This window comes from Malus sylvestris, chromosome 10 (genome assembly GCF_916048215.2).
Source record: "Malus sylvestris chromosome 10, drMalSylv7.2, whole genome shotgun sequence".
NCBI lineage: Eukaryota > Viridiplantae > Streptophyta > Magnoliopsida > Rosales > Rosaceae > Malus > Malus sylvestris.
Genome location: NC_062269.1, coordinates 32530468 through 32547810, shown reverse-complemented (window position 1 = coordinate 32547810; position 17343 = coordinate 32530468). Strand labels below are relative to the sequence as shown.

The 17343-nt window shown below is 38.0% G+C and overlaps 3 protein-coding genes across 3 annotated transcripts; 1 reads left to right on the top strand and 2 right to left on the bottom strand.

Moving 5' to 3' along the window:
- Window positions 1-930: 930 nt before the first annotated feature.
- Window positions 931-5761, bottom strand: LOC126586281 (probable potassium transporter 13). The gene is made up of 10 exons (XM_050251088.1): window positions 5519-5761; window positions 4423-4654; window positions 4078-4326; window positions 3930-3980; window positions 3451-3711; window positions 3308-3360; window positions 2924-3038; window positions 2254-2508; window positions 1647-2169; window positions 931-1551 (listed from the first exon to the last, which is right to left on the bottom strand). Exons 1-10 carry the CDS (start codon window positions 5558-5560, stop codon window positions 1095-1097), a joined length of 2238 nt encoding a protein of 745 aa, XP_050107045.1. The 5' UTR covers window positions 5561-5761; the 3' UTR covers window positions 931-1094.
- Window positions 5762-10760: 4999 nt separating this feature from the next.
- On the top strand, window positions 10761-13342 carry LOC126586286 (acetylornithine aminotransferase, mitochondrial-like). Its single transcript, XM_050251098.1, has 3 exons — window positions 10761-11290; window positions 11534-11968; window positions 12519-13342. Exons 1-3 carry the CDS (start codon window positions 10871-10873, stop codon window positions 13056-13058), a joined length of 1395 nt encoding a protein of 464 aa, XP_050107055.1. The 5' UTR covers window positions 10761-10870; the 3' UTR covers window positions 13059-13342.
- A 124-nt stretch (window positions 13343-13466) lies between these two features.
- On the bottom strand, window positions 13467-15864 carry LOC126586294 (uncharacterized). The gene is made up of 3 exons (XM_050251104.1): window positions 15510-15864; window positions 14899-15087; window positions 13467-14515 (listed from the first exon to the last, which is right to left on the bottom strand). Exons 1-3 carry the CDS (start codon window positions 15687-15689, stop codon window positions 14009-14011), a joined length of 876 nt encoding a protein of 291 aa, XP_050107061.1. The 5' UTR covers window positions 15690-15864; the 3' UTR covers window positions 13467-14008.
- Between the last annotated feature and the right edge of the window lie 1479 nt (window positions 15865-17343).

The window sequence follows — 17343 nt, the reverse complement described above, 5'->3', positions numbered from 1 at the left end:
CGGTGGCGATCATCTCACCTTGACCCATTACATGCAGTGGTCTCCTGAAACCAGAGATAAACCAAGTCCCCGACCTCTTGCTTGCAACCAAAGGCAGATAATGCATGAAAGCTCTTCACTCTCTCAAAGAGTAAAAAGACATAAAGTGAAACCAAGAGAAGTAGAGCAAGAGTAAACATAACCCTAGATGCATTGAAGAAGATGCTATAGGCAGCCAAACACAGATAATACATTTTGTAACCCTTAAGCCCTTTTGTTTGGAGAGAGAGATTCTTGTGTCCGACAAGGCGTATGCGGCCAAGACAAAGTTTTCAGATGGGTGAGCCCTACTTGCAGGGGGTGTGGAGGAGGGGTTTGTGTCTAGGCCGGAGGAATCTGTTGGTCCGACGTCTACCGAGTATCGGAACTTAGAGGGAGAGAGGGAGAGGGGGGGGAGAGAGAGAGAGAGAGAGATGAATGAGAGAAGCTATATAATGGAAAAGCGACCACAAAAACTTTGAAGGCAACAAAAGTGTGAGATTGGACAGTTAGTTAGTGTTAGGCATTGATTTAAGGGAGTGATTTGCGGGCACACAATTAATTGATCACCGGGAAGTTGGTGGCTTGAGCTATCAAATTTAAGTTTATAATGTTTATGTCGCAGCTCTGAGGACACTCATCAATTCATTTGGTTGTTTGTCAATTTTTGTGAAAGTAACTCATCATACAGTTACTTTCATACAAATTAAAATTCGGAAAACAAATAAAGAAATGACAGAATTACCGTGTTTTCAATCTTTTTTGCATAAAAGGTTTAGGGAGTTGCTAATGAATTTGACGTTTAAAAAAAAAATCATCATGCACTCCTCTCTAGTAAGCTAGTTTAGAATTTCTGTCTAGGTCTTCTAACGTGGGAGAAGATTAGTGTAAACACGCTTCACAAAAGTAAAATACTTTGAACGTACGTGAATTCTTTGCCAAAACTTTCTTGCTTATTTATGATCATATTACAACCTGCACCATATACACATCTAAGCATTTTTCATGTAATTGGTATCCGTAAGCATCCTGTCTTACCTTTGAGTTTATTTACTCCGTCTCCGTCCACGCTATATTTACACCTGATAAAGCATTCCCACTTCGATCACTGAGGTATGCGGAATTCCAAGTGTGACTGCTGGACGCCTGCAATTCCGCCTCAGAAAATTATAGACAATGTCAATCGCAAACTTCTTCAGGAACGGTGATACCTCACTTGCCTCAACATAAGGATTGCCCATCATGTAGGTCACGCCACCAGCTTCCCGTGCCTCCATGAGTTTTTTCATCCACTGCTTAGCACTGCCAACTCCATCTCTCCACTGCTCACTACTGCCGCCACTAACATCATCACTCCAATGCACAGCTCTGCCGCCATAAACCTCATTTCGTGTTGCTGCAGATATTTGGTTCGGTGACTGCCCTCTAACTGCCAATTCTTCACTATTTCTCTCCTGTTTCAAGAACTCCGCCACCTTTTCAATCAGTTGGGTTTCAAAGTTGTAGCAATCTTTCACATCCTTGTATCCATACCTGACCAATAATAGCATTAGAGAAGTTCCGAGAGCTATTCATGCAAAAATTCAATGAGGTTTGGCTTCAAACCAGAGAAACTTTGTGGAAAGTACCTTACAATACACCGGAAAATAGACAACTCTGGTGGGCCAATCCGGTTAACAAGAAAACGCTCACCAAGTGGAACTTTTGGAATCATCAGATATTTAAGGGTCACAAAGATGAGAGTATGATGAAATGTAGGGAAGTTCGTGACAAAATGTGCAAACATTGGAGGGAGACCAAACGCAACTTTAGAGTAAACTAGGCAGATTCCAGGGACCCTTGTAATACCTAGGCTTGGCCCAAAGCTTAGAAGTCTATCCAACGATACCTTGTTATCCAGCTCAAATGCATCCTTCTTTACAGTCCCGTAATTCCAGATAGACATCAAAGACACGATTACAAGAGCGAATAGGAGGGGAAGCCAGCCTCCATGATGTGCTTTTCCAAGGCAGGCAGAAATATAGAGTAGTTCAAGGGATCCAAAGATTACAAAAAACAAGAATGCCATGATAACCTTCTGCTTCCAAACAGTACTAATAATTAGAAACATCAAGCAGGTCGTGATGAACATCACTGTCACTCCAGCAAGCCCTGTAAATGCAACATGGTGTAAAACCGCTTATTTCAAAATAGCACAAATGAAGAGAGAGAGAGAGAGAGAGAGAGAGCACAGACCGTATGCATTGCCTATCATATGAGTGTCTCTGAAACCTATAACAACCGCAAGACATAATACCATCAACATCCAGTTCACCTCAGGTATGTATATCCGCCCATGTATCTGATTTGATGTATGTTTGATCTTCACACGCGGGAAGCACCGAAGGGCCCTGCACTGACTGACTATTGAGAAGGTAGCTGAAATTATTGCTTGACTTCCCACCGCAGAAGCAAGAGTTGCAATAATAACGACTGGCCAAAACATAACCTCTGCAAGGAAAGAAAATATTTTACAAAAAATTATCAGTTCAAATTCAACACCGGCAGCTTCTGATTAAATAAGATTAAATATAAAGTCCAAAACTGGTAAAGGCATTCACACAGATTGAAGCTTCTAAAGGTGCAGAAGCTACACCAGAAGGTTTGCAGGTTAAATAGATGTCTTTCTTGTGCATTTTGTTAAAAAAATAAATGCAGACAAACGTGTAGCAGATAAAAGCTAATAATATAATGAACACTAAAAATAACGGCCTTATACTTTGAAAACTGTAATAATGAAGAATAATGACATGCCTTAGGTGCAAGTAAAACTTTCTCTAAATCATTTGAATTGCTAATAAGAAGAATGACGTTACGGGAAACAACTAGTTGATGTACCATTGCATCAGAAAGAATATAGATTTACCAGGAATGGCCATGTAAAAACTGCAACGCAGATCCTTTTTGTGCTTGGAGAGATAAGCAGCTTCTCCCATGTATGCAAGAATTAAGCAAGGGTAAACGAGCGCAGTAAATGCAATCTGCAAGACGAAAGAACTAGTAGTAAAAAAATACATAAAGAATAAATAATTAACTTGCATATGAAGCCCAAAGAGTAAACAAAGCTATATAGTTAGCAATGTGACACTATTAGAAACAAGCATGATAAATTGTGTTCTCGAAAAAACTGTAAAACTATGAAGAATTAGGATGCAAGAGAAAAAATTTGAACAGCCGAAAACACAACAATAAAAGTACTGAGCAGTTTTCTGCTTCAAAGAGTTAAATTAAAGGATCAGAATGAGCTTACCCTGATAGACAGTTTGGAAAAGTGCCCAAGATCGGCAAACATTGCTTCTGTACCTACCATAGCCAAATAATGTTTTAGCCTTAGAAAATATGAAGTTTTCTAGGCGACTGCTGAAGATGTGGAACTTTTTTCTATGAACCAACCTGTAACACAAAGAACAACGCCTCCAAGGGAACTCCACCCAACTCTTCTAGTTATTTTGAAGAAGTTATAAATATAGTAGGGCGACAGAGCACATATAACACCAGGGTTCCAACGGAATATATTGTAAATGCCTACCCCACAAATGCATAGTAACCATGTTAACATGATTGGAGCAAAAAGAAACCCAACTTTGTGTGTCCCGAAATGCTGAAGAGCAAAAAGTCCGACCAAGATGATGCACGCTATCAGCACAGTATAATCTGCCATGTACAGACGTAAAGGTAATTAGAAAAGTTAGTTTTCAATGGAAATCGAATAGAAAAAATGTGTATTGCATGATATCAGACAACAAATAATGTTGCACTATATCCATTATTCTCAACTCCATGTATTGCCAATGCGAAAATCTTTATGCAAGAATATACTGCAGAAATAATATATATATATATATATACACACGCATTTATGATTGACTTACTCTCATGTAAATCTGGAGCTTTGATTCTAATTCCAGAAACTGCAGAAAGAACTGACAACATACACAACAAAACCTCATTAGGTCAACATCAATAACTGCAGAAAGGGTCAATTGGTAGGGCCAGAGAGAACATTTTAGAATATCATACCTGACATTGTTGGCGTGAGGATACCATCACCAATTATCATGCCAACCCCTATAAAAACTACAAGCAGCAATACTATTTTAGAACTCTTATGCTTCTCAAAGAAATTTTTTATGAGGGAGCTCATTCTTGTATCCTTGGTAGATAAACCAGAACAGTCAGATGGTATGCTTTCATATTCAGGATGAACTGTGTTCCAAAGGCCCAGCCTTGAGTGTCGGCATAGCGATGAGTACAAAGCAAAAGTTCCACCTGTAAAACTAAAAGTGAATCTCTAATGTCCAACAACTATCAACCAATATATATTCTCACAAGCAGCTATAAGATAACTGAGGTTACTGTAAGCACCTTCACCATTGTCATCTGCTCCTAACACAAATATAATGTACTTGCAAAGAGGGATAATAGTCAAAGTCCAGAAAACCATTGAAAGCACGCCAAGAATCTCGTGATCCTCCGCATAAAGACTCAAACCATGTGAGAATGTACTTTTGTATACGTAAATGGGGGATATGCTAAGATCCCCATAAACAATACCAAGGCTCTGATAAGCAAGGCATAGAGTGGTCGTGTAAAAATTCTGCTCATAAACAAGTAAGACAAGTGTTATTATGCTTACAATATTATAACGTAAACTGAATTCCGCTGCAAATATAACCAAGCAGGAACAGTACTGGAAAGAAAAAAGATGGACAGCATAACTAAGACAAACTTCCCCTCTGTAATGAGTTAAACCAGTCCGGGACCATGATTAAAGTTAAAATTACTAGACCTACAAATATCGATGTTAAAATCAGCCCAAACTAGTTTGGAGTTTGGATACTGTTCTTCTAACATGCTCTGTCTCCAATGCAACTAATTTTTTGTGGTGCTCATACAAAAGGATCACTTAAAAGTGAAGCAGTAGTAAACTAACATGACAAATAAGGCAGATTGAATCCGTGAACTTAATCTTGAAAGGACCGATAATTCTGGTTTATAAAGCAGCAATGGAAGTGAATTAAGAAACCATGAAGAAAATTACCATGAAATAACTCATACTTAACTTTGTTGATACAATAGAAAATCTATAGTACAACCAGAATCGGAGTCCAAAGAGCCATAAACAGAAAACAAAAAAATAAATAAATAAAGAAAGAGATTCCATAGGCCACAGCAACTTAAATTATAACACTTTCACAAAACAAAAATGCATCTATTGTTTGGTTGCTAAGAAAATCCGGAAGAAAACAGTCAAACACATTGTAAAGACTGAACGAACATTCATTGGGAATCAAAAACAACAAAACCCCATTTTCCAAAAACCAAAAATAGTAAAAATAAAAATAAAAACTCAACATTTCACTCTTTACATTCCTCTATTACTTAACTTCCCTGGAAACAAACACACCAAAAAAAGAAAGCAAAAGATTGAACACACATAAGAACGTAACGAAACACTCACCGGGCGCAAGCCCCCGGAAAGGGAAGCTGATTCCGGGTCCATTTCCCTTTCGAGTCGGACCCCAAATGCTCTGAATCAATGTGAAGTTCAACAGACTAGTATTCCACCACTAAAGTTATTTACTCTGACGTGGGTTTTCTGAATAGTGAAAAAGAAGAGGACCCAAAAGGGAGACAGTGAATGGTAAAGAGCAGAAGTTAAAGGGTTCAAACTTTTGAAGTGAAATTTTTGGTGAAGGGAAGAAGCCAGTTATGGCAAAAGGGAATAAACCGAAACAAGAAGAGGGAAGAAGGAGGCGAAAGGCAGTTTTATAAAGACTCGAGCTTTTCTAGAGATTTTTCAGTCTAACCGTCACACGAGGTGATACATCATGTATCTTTATATAAATGGTGGGTTATGTGTATTAAAAGGTTAATAACTTAAAAATTAAAAATTTTCACCATTTGCATAAGAACACGTGATGTATCATCCGTGTTCTAGTCACAACTAAAAATTTCTCAAGCTTTTCGTAGAGAGATGACGAATGGCTACGTGCACAAGTTACAACTTACGACGTGTCAAGAAAAAGGACTAGAATTCTCTCTCCTTTCTCTTTTCATCTATTTTCATCCACTCCTCTCATATTCTCTTATTTTGTCTTTTTCTTGTTATAAAAAATTAATATAAAATATTGACATGACTTAATTGTGACCGTTCAAATAGGAGAGAATGAAAGGAAAAGGAAAAAAAAAAGGAAAACTAATGAAAATGGCTTGAAAACTTTGAGTTTTAATAATAAGGACAAAATAAAGGGTAAAGTGAATAGTACCAGGATTGACTTTTTAGTGTAAAAATGTGGTTTTTCGTTAAAGTGAACAGTACCGGGTGCTTTTCGTTAAAGTTCCTAAAAAAAAAAGGGAGAAAATCCTACCCTCGAGAAAAAAAGTCCTGGTGGCTTTTTTTGATTTTTTGACCTTTAGCTAAAGGTGTAGTCGATTTCTAAATTTTTATGTAGTAGATAATGTTACTGATTATCTGACTTAACAAGTAATTATTTTCTTTTACATGGTTGTATACTTAATTGTGGCAGAAGTTTTATGTTCGATTTTTACATACACAAGGTCTTCCACACGGTTAAGATAAGTTTAGCTCCTATATACAGGAATAATGCATTTTAAGATTAAGTTTGAAACCGGCTTCATTTTTTCTCTACGAGATGGAGTACTGAACTAGATCAATTAATAAATCATTCACTAATTAGGTATCGAATTCAACACAAATACCATAAGTTTTACTATTCATATTTCATTCCACCGAGTTGAAGGAAACCAAATATAAATGAGCGTTCAAGAATATACGTTTATGTCATCAGCCGTTTGTCGGTGTTGGTACTTCCTCAACTCCTCATGTACTATGTTGATGTTTTGATACTGTGTTTTTAAACTATGGCTACGGCTGTCCAAAAACAGATTCTCTTCTGCGGCAACATGTTCACATGTGTTAATCAAAGTTGTCAATTCAATGAAATCTGTCGGAAAGTGTAGCATCTTACAATGTTTATATAAAATACTTCGTATAATAACAAAGTATAAAGCACGAACTACACAGTTGATTATTGCATATTTAACGTCCGTCACGAACAATTATTATGCGGTACTTTGGAGTAGTACGATCACATGATATTCTGAAGTGTAAAATATTAACATGTTCATCTGTCTATACAATGTGATCGCATTTCACTGTTAGATAATCACTTTCTCGAGTTACAACATTTTTTTTTATGTTCAGCTCGAAAATTTCTATATTTTTGCTCATATTTCCGATAACTTTTTCTTTTCCTCAGTGTCAAAAATCAGAAGTCAAGATTAATTAGTCGTATCTGCAAAATGAGAGTGACAATCTATCATGACATATAGGAGTTGAAAAATGTAAATAAAAGAGTCACATCTAAGTGAGAACATCTAAATTGGGAACATTCTTTGGGAGACTATGGCAAGTATCGATGGTAGCCCTCCTATCTCAGCATTGGAATATCAGAGGGAGAGGGAGAGCTTGAGGACTCCAAAGCCAGTGAACTATGGCAAACAAGTTATTCTTGTAAAAGATGGAGGAAGAAAGTTTGCCTTTGTCTTTCTCTCTTTTTAATTTTCTGTCACATAATATTGTTATCATTTTTTGTACATTTTGATAAACATTTTAAGTCCCAGTATGGCCCGGGACTTAGGTTACGGATGTTGTTTTCAACTTACATACATATTACTAAGTCGGAGGTTTTATAAAAAAAAATACATTGGTGATTTTAGTAGTGAACCTTTCACATATAAACGGTATGTTATTTTGTTATTATCTCCGATGTAGAATTTTGTTATATCCAATATATTTTATTGTCACATATTACATCTATGTTATTAATTACATAACAAAACAAAAAGATTAACTTTATAAACACTAGATATTCTGCAGCATAGCATGTTCGTGGGGCAGATAAGAAGGTCCATCACTTTCTCGTTCAAACTGTGCAATGCATGGGCTGAGCAAATCAACACAATTGGAATAGTAGTTTGCTTTGTTTCCTTTTTATTAAGCAGCGGCGAACTCAGACTGTGTCAAGTTTTTTACCAACCAAATTTGATTTGGCTTGGTTTCCTTACACACATTGACATCATGAATATAAGATCCATCGTAGGTCTTAAGCACGAAAAAATCACACTTAAATATAGATTAAGAAATATGTTATTGTAGTCAACTCGACTAAACTTACATCTACAATACAGGGCATTTAACTTAAAATTATACTACAAAAAGCTTTGCATGTCACATATGTAAACTGTTAAAGTAGTGGCGCACTCAAACTCTGTCAAGTTTTTTACCAATAAAATTTGATTTGGCTTGGTTTCGGTACAAATATTGACATTACCAATACAAAATCCATTGTACGTTCTACGCGCACAAAAAAAAAATCAAACTTAAATGCAAATAAAAAAGTACATTGATGTAGCCAACTTAATTAAACTTATGCCTGTCATAAAGAACATCTAACGTAAAATCATACCACAAAATGCTTTGCATGTTACATACCTAAACTACTATCATGTGGTTTGCATGGTCTTTCATTGCGTCGGGCCAGGCCTAGTGCTACCAGGGCAACCGTCCGGGGCCCAAAATAATTGAGGGCATCAAAATTATTAGGGAAGTATATTTATATATATTTTCATAAGAGTATAAATTTATAAAATTTGGTTCAAACTAGGCAAAATATGATAAATACGAAAATCCGAATAACACAAGGATTTATACAGGTTCTGCATAAGTCTACGTCTTGAAGAAATATCACTAGTATGCAGTGGCGGGGCCAACATGGAGTCATTGGTTGTCCTTGACCCCAACAACTTCAGAAGCCCCATGTATATTTGTTTTGTATATTGTATTTGACCCTATAAACACCTAAGACAAACTAAATAACAACATCCTCTTCATACTTGTTCTATTTTCTTCTATCATATTTGTCTTCATTTTCTCTCTTCTTGTATGAAATACTTTAGTTGAAAAGCTTTGGCATCCTTCAACATTACTCTACATTATCTTGCATCCACCCTCGACAAGCCTATAGAAATAATAATAGTTGTCGACATATGTTGGCATAAACTTTCGGCATATATTGATAAGAATTGGAAGATGCCTACTAGGTGCTGGACAAAATGGCCCAATGAAGTTTTTTTTGGTTGATATAATGAGCCCATTATTCAAAAATCCTAGGTACACTACTGCTAGTATGAAACAGAGATTACAAATTATTTAAGCTCTCACAACCCAAATCCCATTAACAACTAGATCACTTTCCTGCTCTTACAAATAAATCTCAGATTCTTGAAGAAATGTCACTAGTATAGTAGTATGAAACGGAGATTACAAATTGTTTAAGCTCTCACAACCCAAATCCCATATACAACCAGATCACTCTCCTACTCTTACAAACAAATCTCAGATTCTTGCTAAAAAAGATACAGACAACAGAACTATTACAGACGTGCGAAGCAAATATAAAAGAGCCAATGAAAGAGAAGCTAATGAGTGGAAAGAGTTGCGTTCTCCCATGTTTGGACGGTTTAATTAGTCCGGCGGATAAGAGTGGAAGGGTTGGGATTATTTATAGGCTACGGATTGGTCGGCGTTTGGAAGAAATAATTTGAGGCTAAATCGCCAAAATAGTCTCTGAGATTTGCATAACTCATCACTTTGGTCCCTGAGATTCCAAATCAATAAAAGTGGTCCCTGAGATTGCCCACCATCCATTATTTTGGTCATTCCGTTAACAACTCCGTTAAGTGTCCAGAAGCTCTTGGCCGGAAGTTTGGGCAATTTTCAAAGCTTCGTAACTCAATCGTTTCTTAACCAAATTCGACCCATAATATATCAAAATGAAGATAGGAAAGTGTAGAATAATATTATACCTATTTTGAAGCCCAATGGTTGCTGGCGATAGCCGGAAAATAGCCTTAAAGTTGACTGGTCGGAGTGAAAACTTGAAAACTCGCATGAAACGGGGTAAACTTTAAACGTTCATAACTTCTTCAATACTCAACGAAATCAAGTGATTCAAAAATGAAAATCATACTTCTCGAGAAGACAAAGAGAATGATACCTTTTTTGATGGCTAACTCGCCTTGGTTTGGCCGGAAAACAGCTCGAAAGTGGCTTGGTCTCGAGTTAGCCACTTTCGAGCTGTTTTTTTCGGCCAAACCACGGCGATCTAGCAGTATAAAAAGATACCATTCTCTTTGTCTCGTCGAGAAGTATGATTTTAATTTTTGAATCACTTATTTTGTTGAGTATTGAAGAAGTTATGAATGTTTAAAGTTTACCCAGTTTCCGGCGAGTTTTCCAGTTTTCGCTCGGATCAGTCAACGTTGAGGCTATTTTCTGGCCATATCCGGCAACCATTGGCCTTCGAAATAGGTATAATCTTATTCTACACTTTCCTATCTTCATTTTGATATATTATGGGTCGAATTTGGTTAAGAAACGATTGAGTTACGAAGCTTTGAAAATTGCCCAAACTTCCGGCCAAGAGCTCAGGACACTTAACGGAGTTTTTAACGAAATGACCAAAATGATGGATGGTGGAGAATCTCAGGGACCACTTTTATCAATTTGGAATCTCAGGGACCAAAGTGATAGTTATGCAAATCTCAGGAACCGTTTTGACGATTTACCCATAATTTTATAAGATAAAACGATGTCGTTTTAGGTTCCCATTAATCACGTTTCCAGTTTTCTTGCATTTTCCCATTGGGGTTCTGACACATTCGTCTCGCCCGCCAAGCAGCCTCTGCCGCCAACCTCCGATTTCGCACTTTCTCCTTCGTCTACAAAATGTCTTCCCTTCACGTTTCCCCAAACACCATTTCCCAGCCTCTCAATCTCCGCCGTCGATGGATTCCCAATTTAGGCAGAGAAGTCCGACTAATCAACGGCCGGAGGCCGTCCGCGGCTTGCCTCAGCGTGGACGTGGAAGCACCGGATACCGCCTCCAAATTAGGGCTTTTGAAGAGCAAGGAGGTAATGGAGACGGAGGCGAAGGTCCTGCTGCAGACCTACGCGAGGACTCCAGTGGTGCTCACCAGTGGCAAAGGTTGTAAATTGTACGATACCGAGGGGCGCGAGTATTTGGACCTGAGCTCGGGGATTGCGGTGAACGCGCTCGGCCATGGCGACGAGGACTGGCTGAAGGCGGTGGTTGATCAGGCCGGAACCCTTACTCACGTCAGCAATCTCTACTATTCAATCCCGCAGGTTTGCCCTTCATCTTAAATTGGGTTTCGTTACGTATGCTTGTTTGGTTCCCGAGAAAGTGTCGGGAAATTGTAAAAGATTGCATTTTGCGCATAAACAGCGTCGTTATTCTGGTTTTGGGCTTCTGGGTATTGCTTGGTTGCCGAGAAAGTGTAGGAAAAAATGTGAAATGTTGCATTTTGCGTCTGACTGGCGTCGTTTGTGTGGTTAATGGACTTATGGGCATTGCTTGGTGTAATGTAGGTGGAGCTAGCAAAGCGTCTGGTGGGTTCTAGTTTTGCAGACCGTGTGTTTTTCAGTAATTCTGGAACCGAAGCGAACGAAGCAGCCATTAAGTTTGCAAGGAAGTTTCAGAGACATACTCACCCTGATGCGAAAGAGCCTGCCACGGGCTTCATATCTTTCACAAACAGCTTCCATGGGAGGACCATGGGTGCTCTTGCCTTGACTAGCAAAGAGCATTACCGGTCTCCTTTTGAACCTGTTATGCCTGGAGTCACGTTTGTGGAGTATGGAAATATACAAGCTACCAAAGAACTGATTCAGCCCGGAAAGACTGCCGCTGTGTTCGTCGAACCTATTCAGGGTGAAGGCGGAATTTACAGTGCTTCAAAGGAGTTTCTCCAGTTTCTGCGTACTGCATGTGATGATGCCGGTGCTCTTTTGGTGTTCGACGAGGTAATCAGCTACTTTTTATCTTCAGTTTGTGCTCAATTTAAACAAACTAGATGGTGTATTTTGTGCTGGATTCTCTTGTTAGCATGCGATATAGTTTTATGTTTTCTCCAAAATGTTTTGAATTTGTTTGGTTCGGATTGCAATTTCACTGGACAATTCGTGATTTCATTGATCCCTTGGATAATGGTCGTTATGGCCTCGAGCCATTCCCTTTCCCAACATGAAATATGAATCCTTGCATAATGCATCTGATTTTCTTGTAGTAGATTCTTCCTACATTCCCAATTCTTATATCGCGGCAATATTACTCTCATTGCTTCTTTATGTTATGATTTCGTCAATCTGGGGATATGGGATACTAAATAGGCCGCAGTTTGAATTCTCAAATGTCAAACTTCATTATTATGCTCACATTCCTTCATTGTTGTTCTTGTTGTTTCTTTTACTCATTATTGTATTTTCAAAGTTCTTTCAGAGGGATAAGTTAAGGGATTCAAGTTAATGCTCTCGTCGATGAGGTTTAAGAGTAATGCTTTCTCTTTTTCTGTAGGTTCAATGTGGTTTAGGTCGAACGGGGTATCTCTGGGCTCATGAGGCTTACGGTGTGTTCCCAGATATAATGACACTTGCTAAGCCACTTGCTGGAGGCCTGCCCATTGGAGCTACATTGATGACCGAAAGAGTGGCTTCAGCCATAGCTTTTGGTGACCATGGAAGTACTTTTGCTGGTGCACCTCTTATCTGTAGCGCAGCCTTAGCTGTTGTCGACAAAATATCCGATCCCAAATTTTTAAATAGCGTCTCTATAAAAGGTATCTACTTCAAAAACATCTTAAAGCAGAAGCTGGGAGGGAACCCACATGTTCGGGAAATACGTGGTCTAGGGCTTATTATCGGAATTGAATTGGACGTCTCCGCCTCAGCCGTTGTGGATGCATGTCGAAACTCTGGCCTGTTAATATTGACTGCTGGAAAAGGTAATGTTGTGAGGCTGGTGCCTCCATTGATCATAACTGAGCAGGAGATTGATGTTGCAGCTGATATTCTGTCCCAAGCTTTGTCGGTACTTGATGAAACTAATTCAAATTAGGAGGATCAAAGTTGCATTTTGTTGTAGATTTCTTAAGTTACTGTATTAATATTGTTGTAATTTTGTAGCTCGTTAAGTTTTTTTTTTTTCCTTCCCTTCTTTAGGGCTCGGGTTCGAGACTTGGGAGCAGCCTCTCCATAAATGGGGGTAAGGCTAGCCGACATTCACCTCTCCCAGACCCTGGGTAAAGCGGGAGCCTTGTGCATTGGGTACGACCTTTTCTTTAGGGCTTGCCTGATAACGTTTTAGTAAGAAATAATAGATTTGGGTTGAGTTTGCTTGTTTTTTGGGTTTTGCCTTAAGTTTCACAAAAAACATTCTCTCTATTCTCTGAAAAATAGTATCAAAACCGGATATAAGCATTCGATTACTAATCTACATACAACTCACACTACATAAGAAACCAGATTAAGGTGAAAGAATATATCGAATATTGAAAGTTGATATCATCTTTCGGGTTTCCAAGTTGATTGAGGATGGAAGCAACCCTGGAAACCTATACTTTACATTATTTTCTTACAAGCATTGCGGTAAAAATTTACAAAGGCATGTAATTACATCACAACCAACAATTTTACCTGACCCTGTAAGGACTAGTCAGCCTGGACAAGTTGGAATTCAACTGTTCAGACCGAGCTTCCGATTATTTTTGTGCCACAGCATGAATTGTTTGTAAATTGCAGCATAGTAGGAACTACAGAGGTAATACATCCATCTTGAGCCAGAGAGCTAAAATGCAGAATCCTGTTTCTTTTAATGATGCATTGCCAGAGCTCGTCTGCACGTAAAAGCCAGATTCTCATAGCTTTCAAAGTTTCTGCACTTGTAACTACCACAACTTTTGCATGCTGCTTACTTCACTATGATTTTTTGACTTTGTGGTTGGTTGTCCCAAAAAAATAAGATGCTATCGAACTTGAGTACTGTGTATATTTGCTCCTCAGCGCCCTTCACTTCACTGGTCGGACACCAACAGTTCTCACACGGAATCTAAACTGAGGTTGAGAGTCTTCATCATCATCGTCCTCATCATCCTCTTCACTAGAGTCATCTTCCACTCTGTCCCACCGTGCATAGTCCAAAGAAGAGTGTCCCTTTGGTTTTGGAATTGCTTGCCATCCGTTTTCTTTTTCTTTTTCTTTTTCAGACGATACCTTGACTGCACGAGCAGCAACAACTTCAGCTGGGGAAATGGTCTTTATGTAGTTACCTTTTGGATCCCTTCCTTGTGGAGAAACTTCCCTGTTTACCGGTGTCTTGGGGGGAATAACATCGGCAACAGCAGTTGTCTCATTAACCTCAGGAATCTGTTCCTTTCCTGCACTTGAAAATACAGCATCTTCTTTTTCTTCGTATTGCTCCACTTTCTCCGCATATCTATTTGGCTCTGCTTCATCCTCCTCGTCTTCTTCCTCTTCTTCTAGCTCTGCTTCGGATTCAGGTATTGGAGCAAGTGACTTCCCTCAAGCAGAAAAATAAACTCTTTACTCACAGCCAGGAAATTGACAATTGCAAATTTATGATTTCAGCACCGGCTGCACTGCTGCTGACGATGATGATGTTCATAATTGTAAATTTTTGCAACAGCGGTGTTCATAATTGTAAATACAATGATGAATAAGATGGCTATAAGTCAACAAAATGTCCCAAATGACACTGAACAAAAACCTAGAGGTTGTTCGAAGGGTAGGGGATTTCTTTCGGGTTTTAGGTGACAACAAAACCATTAATACTAACCGGCAACCAAACCTCAAACTGCCCTTAAGCTTCTATTATTGATTTGTACCAGACAATAAAGGTCAATCATTAAAAAATAGCAGAAATAACGAGAGAATTATACCACTTGTGTCTTCAATCGGGCTTGAAGGTTTTGATAAATTTCTGATGATGGATTTAACTCGATGAGCCGATGAACATCAAAGAGTGCCGAGTGATATTCCTTGAGGGTCACCAAGGTCTGCGCCCGCAACATCAATGCTCCAGTGTGATTGTAATCAAGCTCAAGCACTGAGGTACATTCATCTGCTGCCTAAAATATAGTCGAATGAAGTCAACCAACAGATCAACTATTAGAAAAAGAACAAAATTCCAACCATCTAATTCCACATTTTTATTTAGAAAATCAAAATCGAGATCCAGAACGCGATTTCCAGTCGCAAAATCATGTCTTGAACTCATGATACCCTCACTGTCACTGAACTCATCATTAGAAAACACAAATTACTTGCTCTAATCAGCTCATTGGGATCAAAATTGTGAAAACGACGCAATTTTCAGCAGAAAAATCGTGTCTTGAACTCGCGATATCCACACCGCCATTGAAATTTTCGTTCGATAACACGAATCTAGTTCTAATCAACTCATCGAGATCGAATATTGAAAAAATTGAACAATTTCGTACAGCAAAAACGAATAGATAAAGCGATAGAGAGGGAAAAAAAAAGCGCGAACCTTTTTGAAATCGTGGAGCTTCAAGAAGCAAGCAGCTCGGTTGCTGTGGAGGGCGATCTTCTGGGGTTTGGTCTTGGCCATGGATAGGGCTTCGGTGTAAAACCCTAGCGCCTCCGAGTAGCTACCTTCTCGGTACATCTGGTGGGCCCGCTCAATCTTGTTCACCGGCGCCGAAGCCATCGTATCCTCCTCCGCCCGCCAATCTCAGCCGCCGGAAATTTCACAAAGTTGTTCACTGTTAGCTTGCGATTACTGCCACCAACAAGTGAATCGGGGAGAGAGAGAGGGTGTGTTTGGGGCGTTTTTGAATTGTGATTTACAAAGCTGGGAGCGTCTTGTCACAGCGATTTTGATTTTGATTTTGATTTTATTTAAATTTGCTCTTTTATTTGGAAAAAAAAAAAAATAAAAAGAACGATTGGGTGGTCTCACGTGACTGCCCACATGTGAAGTCAACAAACGAGTGCGAGTTGTATACTTGTGTGAGGATTGAGGAATTTAAAACAAGAAAATGTGAACGTAGTACTACAGTTTAATAATATTTTTTTTATTGTTAATTGAAAGGTCTTAGGTTTGATTCCTTCTAATTGAATTACATTATTATTAATTTATTATGAGATTTAGCTTAGTTCATAAACAAATTTAAATTTTTCCATAAAAAAAAGAATAAAGAATTTTATTCAGTTAATTAAAAAATATCAATGACTTCTCCCTATTTTTTGGATAAACATCAATGAGTTCTTTTGATGTCATCATTCTCACTACAAAAAACAATAAAAATAAAAGGCGTTTAAAACATACAAAGACAAGCGTACTAATTTTGCAATGGTTTGGAAAATGGACAAGGTGCACTTTGGCCAGTCACAATCGTTGTTGACAGAAAACAGGTGATGGTTTCGGATCTCTCTATCAAGATCATCAGATTAAGTAATTCAGATCTTTCAAATTTCATTCAACGGAAAAAAATTATTATAGTTTTTAAAAAGTCAAAATAAATAGCCCGTTGAATGAAATTTAAAATATTCGAATCACTTAATCTGATGATCTTGTGGAAGAGATCCGGTGATAACCTCTTCTCATGGTAGCAACACTAGAAAAACAAAGGAAGTTACAGGGCAACCTGACAGAAACAGTGAAGTTGAGTAATGTGCATATTTGCTCCTCGCCCTCCTCGTTACTTCGCCGGACGAACAACAACAGTTGTTACATGGAATCTTTACCGAGGTTGAGATTATTGATCATCATCATCATGGTATTCCTCTTCTTTCGCCCCATATATACTACATTATTAATGATGTACAAAGTTCTAAAAGAAGTTAAGCGTTAATTGGACAACGGATTTGGTCTAAATAGGAGACTATACAGATTTAAGTAAATTTATTATATATCGTACAAGTAAGTGTCTATTTATAGTTGAAAAATACATAATTGTATTAGTATACATAATGCAAAATAAAATGACATATATATCATATTGAAAACAAGTGGAACAAATATATAATGAGTATTCATCCAAATATTCAACAAGTCTCTTACATTTTATTGAAAAATTATAAAATGCAAAATAAAAAATTATTGATTTTCTATTTAAGTGAGAGTTAGGACCCTGTAGGTTTAAACGTCATTTCTTAATTCTCAAACGCCTAGGAATAAATCAGAATGGTAATCAGCCGTTTAGTGCCTAAGTGAAAATTTTTAAAATAGTGATACCATGTATGTTAAGATCGTACTGACAAGCAATCAAAATTTTCTTAAAATGATTTTAAGAGAAGGGACTCCTATAACAAATTTAAGAAAAGGAAAATAATTTGATTTTAATTTTTTGTTTTTTTTT

Excerpts from the sequence above, each read along its gene's own strand:
- LOC126586286 (XM_050251098.1), top strand. The coding sequence starts at position 10,871 with ATGTCTTCCCTTCACGTTTCCCCAAACACCATTTCCCAGCCTCTCAAT. Across the intron at positions 11,291-11,533 it reads TCTACTATTCAATCCCGCAG|GTGGAGCTAGCAAAGCGTCT; the intron begins GTTTGCCCTTCA and ends GGTGTAATGTAG. Across the intron at positions 11,969-12,518 it reads CTCTTTTGGTGTTCGACGAG|GTTCAATGTGGTTTAGGTCG; the intron begins GTAATCAGCTAC and ends CTTTTTCTGTAG.
- LOC126586281 (XM_050251088.1), bottom strand. The coding sequence starts at position 5,560 with ATGGACCCGGAATCAGCTTCCCTTTCCGGGGGCTTGCGCCCG. Across the intron at positions 3,981-4,077 it reads CCTCACGCCAACAATGTCAG|TTCTTTCTGCAGTTTCTGGA; the intron begins GTATGATATTCT and ends GTATGTTGTCAG. Across the intron at positions 1,552-1,646 it reads ATTTTCCGGTGTATTGTAAG|GTATGGATACAAGGATGTGA; the intron begins GTACTTTCCACA and ends ATTATTGGTCAG.
- LOC126586294 (XM_050251104.1), bottom strand. The coding sequence starts at position 15,689 with ATGGCTTCGGCGCCGGTGAACAAGATTGAGCGGGCCCACCAGATGTAC. Across the intron at positions 15,088-15,509 it reads AGCTCCACGATTTCAAAAAG|GCAGCAGATGAATGTACCTC; the intron begins GTTCGCGCTTTT and ends ACTATATTTTAG. Across the intron at positions 14,516-14,898 it reads CCCGATTGAAGACACAAGTG|TCACTTGCTCCAATACCTGA; the intron begins GTATAATTCTCT and ends GCTTGAGGGAAG.